Genomic DNA, 19082 nt, shown 5'->3' with positions numbered 1-19082 from the left:
TGATTAATAAACTACCTTTATATTATATCTTCCCGGCATGGGCCGAAGCTATAGACTCCAACTTTAACTGACAGTGCAGGTTGTGCAAAATAAAGGTCTAAGAGTTATGGCAAGTGCCTATTTTCCATGTGGGAAATTAACTCATACACCAAGATCTCAAAATTGAAGCGATAACTTCAATTTTATATTCGTCGCTGTAACGAAACATATTTCAGGAAAGCTTTGGACTGCAGAATAACTTCTTCCTCAACTACTAGATTTTACTTGAAAGCAAATTATTCAGACGATTTGCATTGCATCTTTTTCGTAATAACTTCGGGGCTGCTGCGTATTTTGTACTTCTTTTTAAATATCTGGTACATATTTTATTATTTCGCTAGTATAGTTTGCTTATTTTACTACTTCCATGTTATTTCATATTTAGTATCTGTGTTCTGCTTTTGTAAATAGATTTCTTCTGCTGAGAATCTGTTATTTATTTTGACATTGGACTACTTTGTTTAAAATGCATGTTGTATGTTGCGCATAGGATTTCTCATTCTCACCGGTTATGACATAACCTCTTCTCAACATGTGGTCTTTCTTGTTCGATCGTTTACATTTTTATCTCTCTGACTTCCTAGTGGATTTTCAAAGTAACGTAACCATGGCCATCCCCTTTTATCTCCATATTTTTCAGTGGATCGCTCATTTTCAGATAGTTTTCCAAGGTGATTTGCTTTCTGTGGCGTTACTTTCAGGAATTTATAACAGTCCGAGGTTAGCCCAAATTAGAATTTCTATTATTGCATCATGTATCATGCATTTAGCCCTTAAAATGTAGCAACAGTATTTTAAGATCTTTCTTTTATTTCTGAGCAGTGTGGAAACCTCTGTCAAACACAAAGAATGATGTACGGCCATCCAGTATGTTTCTATCTAAGACCAAAACATCTCTGCCCTCATAGTGTTACCTTTCCCTGATGTTAAAGGAATTATATTGTATCTCAGTTTTCCTGAGTTGAAGAGTACCGAAAATCAAGATCTAGGCTGAATCTAGACTTGGCATTGAAGAGAACTTGGGCCTACTAAATTTGGGTGCATAGTTCTGCACTATGTCAGATGTGATGTCTTGTGTGAGGAAGCGAGCGAGACGCAAACAGCGAGTCTTCTGATAAAAAGGCTCTCTGTTATTAATATTTCTAAAAAGAAAAACGTTTGAAATCAAGGTTCCAGCAGAGAAATTAGTGGCTTTTTCGGTGGCAAGAGAGAATACCAGTCCTCTCGCACCTTGCTGAAAGTGTGAAATACTAACCTTCATCGAACATCGCGACTCTTGGATGCCTTTGCAGAAGACTTCTGGATATGGATCTGATTTTCTGGATACAGTTTTACAAATTGCAGATGACACTAGGCGTTACACTGAGCTCTTTCATCGAAGAGTTTGAATGAAGCAAGAGCGAATAATTTTATTCTTTGGCACAGATTTATTTGTCTGGATTACCGCTATTCGCGCTTTCTAGGGTAATTAACTGAATTCTTCGTTTAGGAAAGAATCATATTTAAAACTTCTAACCGTAATCACAGTGCCGCCTATATGTACGACTATAATTATCTATTTGACAGCAACGCTATTGCATTATTATTTGGCCGCTTTCCAAGTTGGTCAAGTATTGTTTTAGAAATTCACAAAAATATGAACATTTTCTTAATTTTGAACATCACTGTATTTGACCAGTATATGAAATTATCCTTAATTTTTTTATAAAGGTTCTCGCAAAGTCCTTAAATTTATGTATACAGATTAGTTGGGAAAAGTGAAGCATTAAACTTGCCATTTTGAGATCTAAATAATTGAGTCAAATTTCAGCTTTCATTTCTATACAATATATTTTAATAAGTAGTAAAAAATTTCACTTTTTGTTAGAATGTAAATATTTATTTCTATATATATCTTAAAACCATATTTTAATTTTTTTAGAACATCATTGGACAGGCTAAGTAAAAAATCGGGTTATGAAGATGATCCTCCGCCACCATATACCCCAAGCCTCACTAATGGTGAAATTTGCAAAAATACCATGAAAACAATAGCTAATGGAACGGACGTTTGTAAATCAAATATCGTGAGGTAAACAAGTGTAATATTGTAATTATGTAACGTGAATGCATTGATACTCTTTCTAATATTTTTAGATTCATTTATAATTTAAGGAATACATTTTAGTGAAATCGGGACATTTTGAGAAATGTGTCTTTTTCTTATTATGATAATGAAATGCTAATAAATGTTGGAATGTAAATCACATGGACCTGTTATTAAATTATGTGTATTATTAACTTTAGTATTCCAGCAATTTTATGTAGTAAAACTTTTAGAGTGGTGAAGAAGAAGGATAATGTTTACGGTGGAGATTTGCACTTCTAATTGAAAGAAAATACGGACATGCTTTTAATTTAAACATTAAACTGAAACACAAACTAAACAATGCAAGCATAGAGACAGATGCATCCTGAATTCCACAACAACAAGCGTATACCTCACATCTTGTAGCATTAAAATCGATAACAAAACCTGCGGTCTGTATGCTAGCAGGATAATGGCAATCTATTTTAATTTCCAACAGAGAAACAACATCGCTTTTATACTGTTTAGTTAAAATTTTCGGTTTGATAGTAATTTGATAAAAGAATGTTACTTTTACGGATATGTAAGTACATGTGTCAGTTGCATTATATAAGAATCAAATTACAAGACTAAATTGTAATGACCCACTTTAGAAAGAATTATTATAAGGATTTTACTATTATTTTAGATAGTAAGCGGAAATAATCAAAATAAGAAAAGAGACTTTAGAGACAATCACAAAATAAAATTTGACTTTTATCTTACCTGTATAATTTTGATTGCTAGACACTGAACCTGTGAACTCACAAGAGTTATGAAATATAAGTCTGTAACGATTTGTATCATTTTCTGTATATTCTACAAAAGGTATAGAAATGAAGAGTCTGGTATGTTTGCCCGACACTCAGTTGATTGGTAACCCGTTTTCACGACAGGTATGTGTATATAATGAGCAGTAACCTTCACCTCTGCTTTTCTAAGGACTTCGGATCTTCCAGAACTTTAATTTATTATGGATAGCATTAAAACAGTAATGGTAAGTTTTATCTCGTTCAGCGTATCCCATACCAGTTGACGAAAGCCCTCTCCCGTGAACGATATTCTGTGTCCTACAAGTTAGTTAATCTTAGTTCAAATAGGAATTGAAATAAGAGCGAAACTGCATCTCTGCATAGAAAACTTAAGGAGAGAGAGCGGAGAAAAGCAGTGTAAGAAGTAAGAGATGTAAGAAGGGGAAAACCAGGCTAATAGATAGTGAATGTAAAAGCAACAGTGATTCCGCAGAAGAGGCAGCAAATTCAGAATAAATAACGTGCACAGAATCTGACGAAATATCGCAAAGAATGCCATTTGTATCTAGCGAAAGAGTGGCAGAACCACAAGTATCTTCAGACAGAGTGGGTGAAATCATTTTAAGTTAGCTGCAAGAAATCCACCAAATATGCGAAAATTCGTCTTGAGTTGCTGGTTCGCCCGAACGAAAAAGGCCTTGAGATCAGAAAGTTAAATTTTCAGACTTACGTTTATTTAAAATAGTTCTAACATGCTTAATAAATCATTAACTACCTTACATTAATTTAAACTGAAAGAAATTGTGAAAACTTTCTTAACTTTTCAGAGAACATTTGACAAAGTGGGACAAAACTCGAGAATAAATAATAACTTAGTCTCTTTTTATTTGTTAATTTTTTCTTCGACGTATAAATAAAAATACATATGTTTGTATTTAAATAATTATAAACTTCTTTTATTTCTTACTACAGCTTGACATTTGATGGCGTTTTGGTTTATATATAGCATCGGATTTTTTTTCTTACTAATTTTCAATTCCGAAAAAAGGCTGTTCACATATGAATGCATTCCGGAACAAAGAAATTCTTAGTGCGAAAATTCATAACTAATTAATTTATTTTTTTGACAAGTATGACCAAACGTTAATGAAATCTGTAGCTCCAACTCTTTGATAAGACTTATATCCCGCTCCAAGTTAATTAGCTTCCATTTATAGCTTTTCTGATGCGTTATTCATATTAGTTTTCAGCGGTCAGGAAAATAATATATACTCGGACTTCGAATAATTAAAATCTTGAAATCTTTGTAACATTGTATTTGCAACAATAACTGAAATTCTTCGCAAGCTAAATAAAATTCCCTCGGGGACCGACAGTTTGAGACCACTCGTTTAAGGTACGATTATTATGCATTCGCCGCATATCTGTACGATATCGAATTGCAGTTGCCATTCACCTCGTGGAAGGTATTAGATGTGAATAATATCAGCAGGAAACCACTACAGCGTTAACATTCTTCTTGGATGCAGTTGTGTCTTCAATGTTCTTCCTGGAGCGTCTTTCACTCCCGTATGATGATCGTAGATTATCCATTTCTTATCCATAAGCATTATTCGTTATAGGAAACGCTTCATTTTTTTTTTATTAAGTTAGAAGAGCCTTCTTCCGAACACTTTATTTTTTTTCTGGGAATTCGTGCAACACCCATTTATCGAGCTTCCTTACTTTTTCTATTATTGCCAAGCGATGTGAAACAGTTGAAAAGTATACATTTAGTGTCTAGTTGGTCTCTTCTAAAGATTTTCGTGGATCTGATTCGATTAAATTTTTCAATGTATACTAATCAAAAGAGGAAGGGCGATGATCACGGAATTTGTTTCATACCTTCATCACTAGTAAGTGAAACTTAGGAGTCCAGTGGGTAAAGCTAAGATCCAATGGATCTCATTAGTTGTTCCTCCACTTATTATTGGTGCTTTTTTGAACTGCAGCTGTTTCAGTATTTCCCACACTGAACTCCTAAAAATATGGCAATCTTAATTTAATGATCTCCGTGATTGACTTGATATCTTTCGTATTCAATATTTTATGCTCGTTAAATGAAACAAACATTACAATTGCATCACCCACGCTGTCACATAACTCAAATTTGCATTAATTTCAGCGCTTGCTTTCTTAGAAGCAACCTGATGTCATTCAATAGCCATTTCATTTATAACGACCAAATACATGATTTTAATTTATATTTAATTATTTTTAACGGGTATGCGCCAACGTGTGCTATAATTAAAGTACAATGTTTTAAAAAGTAATGTATTAAAAGAAAAATACTTCAGAAATATTTTTCAGTTTTAAATTTTATAATACTCCGATTTAAATGTTTCCTATTTACTAATTTAACAGAAATAACAATTTTACATATACGTGTTCTTATATTATAACTATTAAAATCTTGTTAATATTCAAGATAATAAACTATTTTACTAAGTATCTATTCACGTTGTACATCATAACTGAGAAAAAATCAATGTCTCTTTATAGGTTAACAAAAAAGGCGAATGAAAAAGACCTTAACGACAGCCAGAATAAAATTTCACGTGGTACAAATGACTCTCAAGTAAGATTTGTAAGACATTTTCAAATTAACCAATCAATAATATTTCTGATCATGAAATGTTTTTAGTTATAGTTAACTATGTGACTATAACAATGTAACTCTATAACAAAGCTCTCAAGATATAGTTAAATACTTACGAAACGTTTTCCAATGTCAAGGCACTATATACGCAAAATGTTTATAAATCATTCATTGAATAATACTTTAATAAGAAAAGTGTTGTTTTAGGGGGTTGGTTAATATGAGAACCCGGGGGGGGGGAATTAAATACAAATAATTCTTTACCATATACAGACTGTATGGCGTTAGATGTATCTTTTATTAATTAAAATCATACTATAAATGTTAAAATAAATTATTGTTTAATTCGGAATACTAAAATTATAGAGCGGCTCACGTTTGTTTTCGGACCCTTGTATTTTTCAGTTTTATTTGCAAATATCATTTATTAGCAAAATGATTTTATTATTCTTTCATATAAATTATTGAGTATATATTTTAAAGCCTGCTTGTTTTAAAAAAAGTTGTTCAAAACGTTTTTGCTTAAAAAAAAAAAAAAAAAAAAAGAATTTATTCAAAACTTTCTGAAAATGAACTCACATAAGTATTCGGACACTTTGAATAAACAATTTACATTTAACAAAAACAGGTACATGTACAGGTAAAAGTAGGGCGGACAGCAACGATGTACCATGGGTCAACTGGTAGTGCCTTCCCACACTAAAGCATAAAAAAAATTGCAAGTTTTATAAGAATTTACAAAGAAGGATTGAGGAATTGGGCAACTGAAGCTTTCCAGATGATCTAGAGTGTGTCTATTATGGTACATCGTGCAATCCCACCGTACGCCCCGCATTCAGTATTTATTAAAAATAATGATTTAGGACATAAAGAGATTACAATATAGTCTCAATACAATTTGAAATTCACAAATTAAATTGAACATCTCTTTGGGTGCAACAAAAATAAGAGATAAACATAATTAGTGTACAGATAAACATAATGAGATAACTGTAATAAGTACTGGAAACAAAATGTTACAATGAAATAATGAACTGTAATAATAATACTAAAGAGGTAGGTATTCATCTATTATTTCAGATATAAGAGGTTATTACAGTTTATAAAGTTCACAAGTGGTGTCTTTTTTTTTTCACAGCATGTAAAAGTTTACTAAATTTATACAGTATGAGAACTTGACAGAGATCTAAGCCGTAGGAAGAGAGACGTTCCATATTTTTTTTGAAACTTCGGATACTGATGTTTATCATTTTAGAAACCTTTTGAATGCCAGCAGATAAGTTTGTGGGGATTTTATGTGAATATCCTCAGATAAGGGGCATGAGAAAGTGTAATGATCAGGAGTTCCTTGTTCCTCACATATGCAGATATCGGAGTTCGCCATATTTCTTGCATGGAAATATGTAGGGAAGGGTCTGTGTCCTTTTATATAGTAATTTAATGAAGGATTGGCGTACAGAGATGCGAAACTTACATTGGGGATTAAGTTATATGTTTGTCTTACCTGTGGAGCATTGCTCCACAAATCTTGCCAAGACTATAAAACAAGTTGTTTTAGTTGGAACTTGAAATATGAGCGAGGCAATAGAATAACGATTTCAATACCATCTTAATTAAGAGCTGCTTCTTTGGCTAATTCATCTACATGATCGTTACCAAAATGGCCTCTATATCCTTTGATCCACGGAATTTGATTTTGTAGTTTCGAATTTTGCCAAGAAAAAAATTTATGTCAGAAACCAATGAAGAGGAAGGTATGGGATTCTTAACCGCTAAAATAGCTGCTTGGGAGTCAGATTTTATGGTAAATTCGTTGAGATTTTTGAGAATGGCTATTTCAATCGCTGCTTTTATAGCAGATAATTCTGTTTGGAAAACACTGTTATTATTGTGGAAATGGCCTTTCTATTTGATGATATTTGAAGGCGCAAATTTGAAAATAGATTGATGAACCAGCTTTTCCTTCTGTTTTTGATCCATCAGTATAAGCAAATGGAGATGAACTACTTAAACTTTCGTCAGACACGGGGAATTTTATTTTGCTGAGGCGAAGCGCTGGATGGATAACATTGGGGTTAATTTTCTTTTTATATAGTTCGATATCAAGAAGGTTTGATTATTAAATTCTGCAGCTTGGTTAAGTTGAAAGACTTTCATATATTAGCTTTCTATTTCTGCACTGATTCATAATGGAAGAGTACTAGTATCAAGAGCTATATTTGAAGTTGTGTGATATGCCCGAGTAATGCAAAGAGTAAAAGGCCTTTGAATTGAATTTAAACTTTTAATCTTTCTCACTGTCATCGGTTGTGCCGAAATTCCGGCTCCGTAATTTACTATTTTTGATATGACTGTTTTTAGGAGAACCTGTGTTATATGGGGATTTAATCCCCAGCTATATCCATGCATACGTCGTAGGTAGTTAGCTATTGATGTTGCATGAAGTTTAATATTTTGAAGATGAGGAGAATTTCTTGTCAATTGTTAACCCAAGGTACTTGACTGTATTCACAAATTCGATCTTTTGATTATCAATTTTTAGAGCTAAGGCCTTTAGTTATATTTTGCCCTGGCTTATGGATAACTAAGATTTGAGACTTACTATGTGAGATTTGCAGCTTTTGAGTTTGGCAAAGGTGATTAAATAGATTAAATATATATAAATAATAAAAAGTGTTTCGTTGCAATTATTCTGTAAAATATCTCTGGTATGGTCGCTTGTAATAAGAGCAATATCGTCTGCAAAAGCGACAATGTTTGAGTGTTCTGGCTATGGATAGGCAATGACGTTGTTGAAACTGATATTCTAGAGATCTGCATTCATGAAAGACCCTTGGGAACATCCTTTGACTTGATTACGCACAATTTCAGTGTTGTTGTAAAGAATCATACTTTTCCTGTTTCTTAAATAATCTTGAATAATTAGAAATAAATTTTGAGGGCACTTAAAGCAACAGAGAGATTGTAAAACCGTTGACCATCATAAAGAATCAAAATCTGATTTTAAGTCAAGACATATTATTGCAGAATGAAGTTAGTTGATTTTACTGTTTCTGACTTGTTGAACAGTTGAATTAATTGCATGGCTTGTTGAAAGTAGGCTTCGAAATCCGAACTGGTTATTGCTTATTAAGTGTTTGCTGTAAACATGAAATTTTAAGCGGCCAATGAGACATCTCTCCAAAACATTTCTCTGGGCTGGGAGAAGATTTATCGGACGATAAGATTTAGGGTTATCGAAGCTTTTATTCTTCTTATTGAAGAGTATTATATTACCAATTTTCAGGAAAGGTCCAGAACTTTGTTACATCGATTGCGAAAACTACAGATTATGTCAGGATGGAATTGATTGATTAATTTTATAATGTGATTATCGATGCCATCTGGGCCTGGTGTCTTTTTTAAAGCTAGGTTTTTAATTATTAATTTTCTCCCTCCTTTCCGCATGCCTTCACGGTGTAACGGTAACACACTCGACGCGTATTCGAGAGGTCCAGGTTCGAACCCGGGCTAGAGCACTGCTCATTTTGCATATCTCCTGCTTCAAAATAACCTAATGTCTCGCCATTCGCACCCCGAACTAAAAGAAGGTGATGGACGTCACCACCAGGGTTTGGCGAATGGGTCTCCTAATCCCCAGTCGCCCTTTAAAATGGATTAGCTTTCCGCATGCCTTCGTAGTGTAACGGTAGCACACTCGGCGCGTATGCGAGAAGTCCAGGTTCGAGTCCCGGGGAGGGCATTGCTCATTTTTCTTGTACTTCTGCTTCAAAATAACCTAATGTCTCTACAACTTCATTGGTTATCTTTTAGCTTTATGACACTTTTCATGCTCTTTGGCATGGATTCACCTAATTTTTTCCTGCAAGAATGTTCCATTATTATGCGAGAACTGGTTTTAGTACAGATTTCGAAAAATTATCATGCTTCCTTATTCTTTTCTCCAACTCACTCCGTACATGCAGCATAGGATTTATATATGGAGAAGTTTTGATAACTTCAGGACAGTCGTATAACTATGAGCAAACATTTAGGGCTGTATGTTTAGGATCGTATCCTGATGAAACTTGAATGTATTTTGCATTCCAAAGATTCTTGCAGTTGCTTTTAGGTTTTGCTTAAGAATATTTATATATTTATATTAATCCATATTATTTTCGATAAATACTAAATTTTTTATTCCAAAGGCAGAGAAACCTCCCCGAACCATTATGCCTGTACCCTTGTGCGTAACATTAAGCAAAAGGTTTTTCGAATTCAAGAATAAATTTAGATTTTGCCACATATCGTCTATCAGACCCAAGTGTAATAAATTTTAGTATGTATTTCTGAAAATATAACAGTGTTCCAATGTAATAAAATTTTACTTACTACAGATTTTGCTAATGCCAAGGATATATTTCATGTTTTCCCTTGATGAAAAATTTCTTTCTTATACTGATCCCCCATTGTATCCATGTGACTCAAATTGATTCTTTTAAAAAATTCAAAATTAAGTTTTATTGCAAGAGTTTCTTCTAAATTTGCTTAACGTTTTACAATACTGATTTTTTGTACCTTGTATGGTTTTTCATAGAATAAATCTGAGATTCCTTGATATTAGCTTGGAAATATGGTTCAAATTTAAGAGCATTTTCATTATTTCCACCATTTTAAAACCAATTTACAATGCTTTTTGGCAAAAACAGTCCTTTATTCTGCCTGTACGTACATATGTCACGCAAAAACATCGTTCGAATGGTTTTGATAGCGGTTGAAATAGATACAGTGTCTTACAAAAATGATCGGGCATAACAATAACAATATTTTTTTCTTTTTTAAGTAATAGGTGCTTTGCAGTCAACTAATAAAGAATATTTTCCCTTTGGATACATATTTTCTTAACTACCTCTTTGTACTGAATAAATTTCGAAAAAACGAAATGTAAATGTAAAAAAATAGCGTTTTAGACTGAAATGGAAGAAAAAGATACCACAAAATTAATCGAACATTTTCATAATTTCTAATTAAAATCATTTGCAATAAATGAATAACGAAATTTTATGAAATTAGTTTGGATAAAGAAGTTCGGCAAAACTCTAAAAACTGTTTGCTTTTATAATTCGAATTTTCTTTTTAGAAAATATTCATTATTTTAATGTTTTCTTGCAATGGCTCGTTCACGAAAGGAAACATCGTTAGAAACCCGGAGATTAGTTATTTATTTTCATCAAAAGAAAGAGAAGCCTATTAAAAAAAATTGCCTATTTAAACTTAATTTAAGTGATTCTACAGTTTAGTGTATTATTAAGCGTTACAAGATACGGAATCGTATTCAAAACTAAGGAAGACCTGGAAGACCATCTAAGTTATCTCATGGAATGAAACGCTTTATTATAAGGAATATTAAAAAGAATCCAATACTGAAGGCTCCTAAACTTGCTGCGGAACTTCGTGAATTATATGGAATGTGTGTAAATCCAGAAACTGTAAGAAAAGTAATGCGATCTAGCAGGATATCGTGGGCGAGTAGCACGCAGAAAATTTTGTGTCATTGAAAAAAAAAAAAAAAAAAAAAAAAAAAAAATGAAAACTTTGCCTCGCTTTCGCAAAATCGATGAAACAAAGGATACCCGACTACTGCAAAAAAGTGTTGTTTGCTGATGAAAGCAAATTTAACATCTTTCAGCTGATATGGACGAGTGCTGGTGTGGTGAAAACTAAAAGGGGAGTTTCGGAAGCAAAATTTAATAGCAAGTATTAAACGTGGCGGAGAAAGAATTAAAAATGGTATTTTGATCTATGGCACATTCCGGTGTTGGTAACATACGAGTTTATAGATGGTATAATGGATCAGTATAAAATACCTTGACATCTTGAAGCAAAATTTGAATCATCAGCACAAAAACTTAATATACAAAATATTATAGTTTTAACAACTAAAAGGAGTGATTCAAGAGGAATGGCGTAAAATAAATCCAGTAATAAAAATTAAAAAAAAAAAAAAAAAAAAAAAAAAAGAAAGAAAGAAAGAAAGAAAGAAAGAAAAAGAAGAAGAATGTATGGTCAATGCCCAAAAGTTTAAATGCAGTGAACAAATGTGAAGGTTATCCTACAAAATATTAAGAAGCAAAATCAATAAGTTTTTGTCCTTTTTGGCTGTAACTAAAAGTCTCCGATTATTTTTGTGAGAAAATTTTTCCTCATTAAACAAATGATATTGATTTTTTAATTTAATTTTCATCTTTTCGAAAATGTTATTTACTATAAAAAACTGTTGAATTTATATATAATTAAAATAAAAGCCTTTCTCTTTTGTTTTAATTTATTTTAGTTTTTATGTTCGTTAAAGAATACACAAAATCAAAAGTGCTCGATCATTTTTGTGAGCCACTGTATTTTCGTTGAAATACGATTCTCGAAATTTTTCGCTATTTTAGACCTTTGTTCGTACAAGGAAGTAAAAATAGTTAAACGCTTTACATCAAATACTTCTTTTAATATTTTGAACTCTTTCATTATCTTTAAAATTGTAAATAGTTAAATGCGGAATAAAACTTATCGTTAATTTGTAGTGTTTTGCCATGTTCACTTCAGACATGGGACTGTGTTAATTTCCTTTGCTTAACAGGTAATAATTTCCAAATGCAGATAATAATTCTTGATGTATTTCCATTTAAAATAAAAAAAAAATTATGACAAGCGCTACCAAAGCAATTCAACAAAAATTTGGGATGTGCGAATTATTATGCGAGTTATTGATTATCACATTTTTAGCAAATTATTCTATTACAAAGAAAATTTTGATATTTGTTTTACAACAAGCAAGCTTTAATCATAATTGATTAACAAAAAATTCCGTGTTTCTCTCCTTTAGAATTTAAACTAATCGCAAATGAAAATCTTAATGGCCTTGGATAAAATTTTTACATGAGCCAGCTTTTACAAAACCTCATTTAAGTTTTTACGGCTAAATTCGCATTCTGAAAAATTTAATTTTAAATTTGCATTCTCAGATTCGTTGCAGACATTGTGTCACATCACCATCTATAAATTCGCATTCTGAAAAATTTCGTTTAAATTTGCATTCTCAGATTCATTGCAGACATTGTGTCACATCACCATGTATAGGAATCTAGAGGGAAAAGTTGTTTAAGAGAGAAGTACGAGATACGCAATATTGCACGTGCAAGATTAACTGTTACAATTTCATTTTTCTTCTCTTAAAATTTTGTCATCCCTTTCTCCAGCTTTGTGTTGGGTGAAATAGTGTGAACAAACTGCAGTATTCAACAACTACCTACTAAACGAATTTCGAAGTGATTATAATCATTCGGCACACCAGACCTCAATCTTTCAAAATCTATACCTAATGTATAACCTTAAATCTACCTTAAATCTCACCTAATTTCAAAAGTGTTGGCTGAAATGCCTAACTTTAAATAAACTCATTTACAATATGCTAGCTTTTTATTTTCATATACAGTACGCACTATCAGCAATTTTGTTTTTGCAATACATTAGTTCTTAAAATTTCATCTAAATGCATTCAAGATATTAAACTTTATTTAAAACACTGCACTTCAAAATATTACTTTTTAGTCCAAAGATGCTTTGTCCCTGATTGACTATTGTTTTCATTTTGTTATTTTGCCATGGTTCACTATAAATGTTCGTTTCACTTTTCAAACTGTTGCCACCAAATGTTAGAGTCCTGCATTATATTTGAAGAAATTAAATAATGAAAATTCTGCATAAATGTATGCATGTTTTTCGCATTGTGATAAAACAACGGTTACATAGAGCCATCGAATTTTGAATGACGTAATCCTCCTACGAATATGGGCATGTACAATGAAAGAAACTACTGAAACTGTGTACTGAAAGAAATTAAGAGAATTTTCATATTTGATCTACGATCTCCAGAACAACTGGACAGATTTTAATAAAATTTGGTGTGAACGTATGTTAATATAATACAAACAAAATAAACATTCAACAGTTATAATAGACACACATGTTCGTGTGTAACACTCATGGGAATCTGAAGGTCTGAAACAGCGGTTGCAGAAGACACAAAAGAAATGGGTTAATAGGGGTTATGGTCCCCTCTTACAACCATACAGGCCTCGCAGCATGATGTCATACTAAAAATAAGGCAGTTTATCAGTGCCTGTGGCAACTAGTCCCACCCATTCAGCAACGCTGTTTTCAGTTTTTGATGGTTCTCGAAGGGGTGTTACGAGTTGCAATTGCCCTCCCCAGAGTGTCCTTGAGGTCTGGAGACCTGGCTGGCCAATCCATCCGGCGAATATCCTCACTCTCGAGAAATTCGTCGACCAGAAGAGCCCTATGGAGCCTCGTGTAATTGTCCTGCAAGATGAACTCGGGGCACACTGCAGCCCGGAAAAGGCGAACATAGGGCTCCAAGACCTCATCCCTATGCCTCACATAGTCACAGAGCATCTGTCAAAGACGTGGAGAGGTATGCTGATGCCTGCTCAGACCATTACACGGCCAACGCCATAATTGTTGATTTCTCGGAAATTGGAGGGTAGGTAGCGGGTCCCTGGTTCTCTCCATATGAAAGTACGGAAAGAATCGGTGTTTAGGCTAAAACAGGACTCGTCGTTGAACAAAACGATCGCCCATTGGTCCGTACTCCAATCACTATGCTATTCGGACTCTCGTGTCCATAGACGTGAGCGAGACGCAAACAGCCGGTCTTCTAGCAAACAACCCTCTCTCATTCTGTCTTTTGGAAACAGTCATCCTTGTTACACGGGTTCCTGTGGCTGCATACAGGTCCCGAGAGAGCTGAGAAGCTGTAACCCCTCTGTTACGCCTCGCTAAAATGGACAAATAGCGATCTTCTCTGGCCATCACGACTCTTGAGTGACCTTGCCCAGACTTTCTCTCGATGGAATCCTGGAACTGTTTCCATAGGTTACACACGACGCTGGGCCCAGTATTCTGGAACTGTTTCCAAAGGTTATACGCGACACTGGGCGTTAAATTAAACTCTCTGCATATCTGGACTTGCGATTGGCCTACCTCTAGCCTCCCCACAATTCGCCACCTCATTCCATCACCTAATAAATTTTTATTGCTGAAATTGAATCTTCTCTCTGTGTTCCCCAAAATGACATCCTATATCTAGGTAATTAAGTTCTTCGGCCATGCATTTACGAAAGTGAAAACATTCCATGCAAATCTTGAATGTAGCCATGAGTTGTGTTACTCATGAATGTTAATGTTATCTAAGCATATGCATGTTGATTTGCCAAGTATGGGCCTAAGATTATATTCTTTGAAATGCAGCAAAAGTCCCACAAAAACCAGTCCACTTTCTAAAGAATGCATAAAACCCTGATTTGGTGACGAGATGATAAGAGGTGTGTTTGATAGACATTTATCTAATTAGTAAAGCTTCAAATGCTTACGTTAAAGTATCATCCAAGGAACTGGCCTTCTCCTCCCCCCATTTTAGTTTATAAGGTATTGCTCCCACTTTTCTAGCGTGCCTTCGTGGTGTAGTGGTTCTGCACGCTGGGCCGCTATTCCAGAAGTCCGTGGTTCGATTCCCGGCGAAGGTGGTTGCTCATTTTTCATCTTGCCTGCTTCCAAAAGAATAACCTAATGTCTCTACAGTGGCGTCCGAACTAAAAAGGGTGGTGGATGGCGATTGGGTCCCCTAAAAACCCCAATCGCCCTTTAAAAGGGGGGTATATAAGATATTTCTCCCACTTTCCTCGCGTTTCTTCGTGGTGTAGTGGTTCTGCACGCTGGGTCAATATTCCAGAGATCCGTGGTTCGATTCCCAGCGAAGGCGTTTGCTCATTTTTCATCTTGCCTGCTTCCAAAAAAATAACCTAATGTCTCTACAAGTTATTCATGTAAGGAAGTTTGGGTCTGGCAGCATTTGGGATAAAATGACGGTAGAAATTGCGCATTGCCGAAAAAATGTCCTAACTGTAATAGCTTCAGGTTTTGGAAATTTGGTTATTGCTTGAGTTTTTCCAGGGAGCAGAAGGTGTTATAAGGCATCTGTGAAGGGACACAAAGGATTTTCCTAAAACACATTTAGCTGGGTTTAGTTTCAATCCTTGCTTTCTGAGGCGATCTAAGGTGGCTCTCATGCTTCTTTTCATTTGACGATATATTGTTCAAATAGAATAGACAATTTAGACCACTTGATGCACGTACTCAGATAAATCTGTCCCACACTGTGGAGACCAAATGATGTAAATATAAATTTAAATAAATCTAACGAGGTTGTTACAGCAATTTTTTCAACGTCAGTTGTATTAACAGGATCTAAATGGACGGTATTATTCAGTTGCTCTTAGGATATGAAGGATTAGTTACGTTCTGAACATTCAGTCAAAATTTTATCAAACTTGGAAAGACCTAGAAAAATGCTATAGTATTGGTACCCGGCAGAATACGAGCAACCTTTCCCTGTAAAGAGAGCATGGTCTCCGCATTAGAAAATCAATGCCTATAATAAGTTGGCTAACCTTGGCGATTACAAAAGACCAAGTAAAGTTTCGCTGAAATTTTAAGTTAAGAGTCAGACGTTGATTACCAAAGATTGTGATTTTTGTTCCATTTGCAGCATAGATGACCAATGCTTCATTCGCAACAGGCAATTTGGTGTGATTAAACCAAAAGGATGGAATATCTGCTCCTGTGTCAATCAAAAATTTCAATTTAGATGAAGGGTCACCCAAAAGAATGAGATTTGCATGGCGGTCGCGATTATAGCCCAAATGCGATTGCAAAACCAATTTCCCTGGTGCAGGAAGGAGCATGAGGAAGTACATTTTTTAGCATTAGAGCAAAAATTTTTATGATAAGCACTGATTGTTTGTCAGTTTTCTATAGCGTACCCTGGAACAACTGCGATTGCGCCCTGTATGATTTTTAAAATTATTGGTCTCGCAATCAGCTATAATGGTACACAAACGCGGCCAATTCACTCACCTGCTGAATCAGCTGCGGAATTTATACTTTCAGAGGTGAATTTTGTGGTGGTGTGCACACTGCATTTATTTGAGGAGACGCAGCCAGATTATGAATTCTGTCTGCCATAAAAGCAAACTGTGACAGTCCGTCACTCACTTCCCCGTATTATTCTGCGTGTGGTAGTAGAAAAACGCGCGAGCCAGAGATACTTAAATGAGTGCTTTCCCCTACACTATTGCTCGCCACATTACATATATGTGCAAGTAAATGGAATAGACATCAGTCACCAAATTCTATCTTGCAGCTTCACTCTCTGAATCGCCTTGATTCTTCACTCTGTGAATGCGATTCGATAAGACGTTTCTTAAAATTTTCACATGGCTTATATCACGGGGATTAACAGTAATATCACTTACGGATGTGAGGATATCACCATCAACTGCTTCACCAACATGATTAAATCTAGTAGATTCACAAGCTGTTGTGTTGTTATTGTGATTTATCTCACTTGTCTGACAGTAACCTCAGAACAAATGCGCGAAGTTCTTCGCGGCAAGGAGAGCAAGATTGCGTCTGTCGTTGCAAAGAGCCACAGAGGACTAGACGTGTGAAGCTGTCAATTATGGAACAGTACGACTTCGCTCACTTCCGCCCCCACTTTTTAAGAAGAGCACCCCAGGAGGGATGGGTCTCCCACCAACCTCTCGAGAGGACTTTTGGCTCGCCGCATATTTAGAGTGTCCCTATGCCGCACAGACACTATATATTTACAAATATCCATGCCTTCTTCGGGATTCGAACCTGAGCCCTTCGGTATCGCAGTTAGGCTCCACTAACCTAGTAGATAGGGAAGCCTACCGTCTGGGCGGCAGTTTCACAAGTAATTTTAGCAAAGAAAAACTGCTTTTATAATATAAGAAGCCATAGAGCTGGATTGTTTTTCTAGAAAGGCGGTGGCTGAAACCCTCATACGCGGTTTGATTTTCACTACTGCTTTCGCTAAGAATAAGAAACGGCATGATGAAATATATATACACAAGAGAAAAAGTAAATACACGAAACAAAAAATGCAATATAATTATTAAAAAACAATACGTTACTCTAAATGCGCATATTCAATGAGCAAAACCACAGCACCCGTAACAGTTACGTTGCAACCAACAAGTTGTAATATATCATTTCGAAATAAATTAAAAATACATTTTAGTAAAAATGGTACATGAAAGATAATCTTTTCTTGCCGTCTCTAACAAGTGTGAAAAATATATTCAAACATGGCATTGTTGAATACATGCACAATGCAGTTAAAACACTAAGTCACATATATAGCCCCGCACAAATGTGGTGAGCAGCCACAGAAATCACAAAAATATTTGAAAATATCTGTGGCTTTTATTTATTCTGTATCACAGTTGTCAATTTTACACTTGTAATTAATAAATTAGCTACATTATCCTCTGGATGCATGTGGAGATGCCTATAATGGACGATGCGTACTCGATTTTTCACTCATGAGTCACCACTGTAGTATACTGGGTATAGCACGATAGTGTACTAGGTCACTGCACACGTTGTTATGCTAGACGATAACTATTTCGCTTAATAAAACAGTAAGTCATCTTCACATTAACAACTTTTTTTATATCAAGCAAAAAAAAAAAAAAAAAAAAAAATTACAAAATGCATGCTCTGCACGCAAGCACGAGTGAGACTACAGTACTCACTGAGATACAGGTACCAACACCAATACTGAATAATTTGAGTTAGAGCTGATCTACAGTTACATATATACAGTTTCCTTTAAACTTATGTTACACTTTTAGGTATGTGAAATAATACCATTAAATAAACAGTTGGAAAGTAAATGATAGTTCAAAAGTCCCGTTGCAGTTAAACCACCATGCATTCAGCCCAAATTTGTCTATAATTGTCTCTTTAATTTTAAAACTGATAATGATCTTAAAACCTTCATTATAATTCTTATTGAAATATTAGCAAAAGGATACTCCTTGAGTAAGTGTGATAGGAATTTCAAATTTGCTTATCGTCTAGAACAGGGCTTCTCAACCAGGAGAGAATTCCCTCTTGGGAAGAATTTCATAATTTCAGGGAAGAATGCAATCAGTCCTTTATTTAGCTATAAAGTATTAAATTCAATTTATGAATATTAAAGAAGAAAAAAAATCTGAAAGCTTTCGGACTTTACATTACGCCCAAAGGGACTTTTTTTTTTTTTTTTTTTTTTTAAACCTTTGTGTGTTACCTTTATTTATTAAATGTTCTATGCACTTAAACAATGCAGTTAAATTCAACAGCAATATCGCAAAATAATTTTAAAATGAGCATATCTTTAGAATTTCCGATACACAGTCTCGCACGCCGGAGATAAAAATGTTTTTCTTTCTTTTCCGTACAGTTTTGCCATTGCTGGCTTTGAAATCGTTGAGTTTGTTAATAAAAAATTCGTTGAAGTGTTATAAGATATGAAACCGATAATAAAACAAATTTCAGTTTCCAAATTCCATACTCCAGATGCTCATATTCAGTGGAAGATTACGTTATTAAAAATATGATGGCTCTAGGTACCGTTGTTTTATCA

The 19082-nt window shown here is 34.4% G+C and overlaps 1 protein-coding gene across 3 annotated transcripts in view; it reads left to right on the top strand.

Moving 5' to 3' along the window:
• Nucleotides 1-19082, top strand: part of LOC118193369 (band 4.1-like protein 4A) — a 254951-nt gene that overhangs the window by 228879 nt on the left and 6990 nt on the right. For 2 of the 3 annotated variants that reach the window (XM_085810688.1, XM_085810686.1), the window contains 2 exons: nucleotides 1961-2110; nucleotides 5440-5524. In XM_085810688.1, the coding sequence (XP_085666814.1) occupies nucleotides 1961-2110; nucleotides 5440-5524 (235 nt within the window). The remainder of the gene's footprint in view (nucleotides 1-1960; nucleotides 2111-5439; nucleotides 5525-19082) is intronic. The other variant, XM_085810687.1, reaches the window with a different exon arrangement.

Source organism: Stegodyphus dumicola, chromosome 2 (assembly GCF_044657685.1).
Source record: "Stegodyphus dumicola isolate Sdum_Otavi_A_Nest chromosome 2, ASM4465768v1".
Taxonomy (NCBI): Eukaryota; Metazoa; Arthropoda; class Arachnida; order Araneae; family Eresidae; genus Stegodyphus; species Stegodyphus dumicola.
Note: the sequence above shows the minus strand (reverse complement) of the source record. Positions and strands in the feature narration are given on the sequence as shown.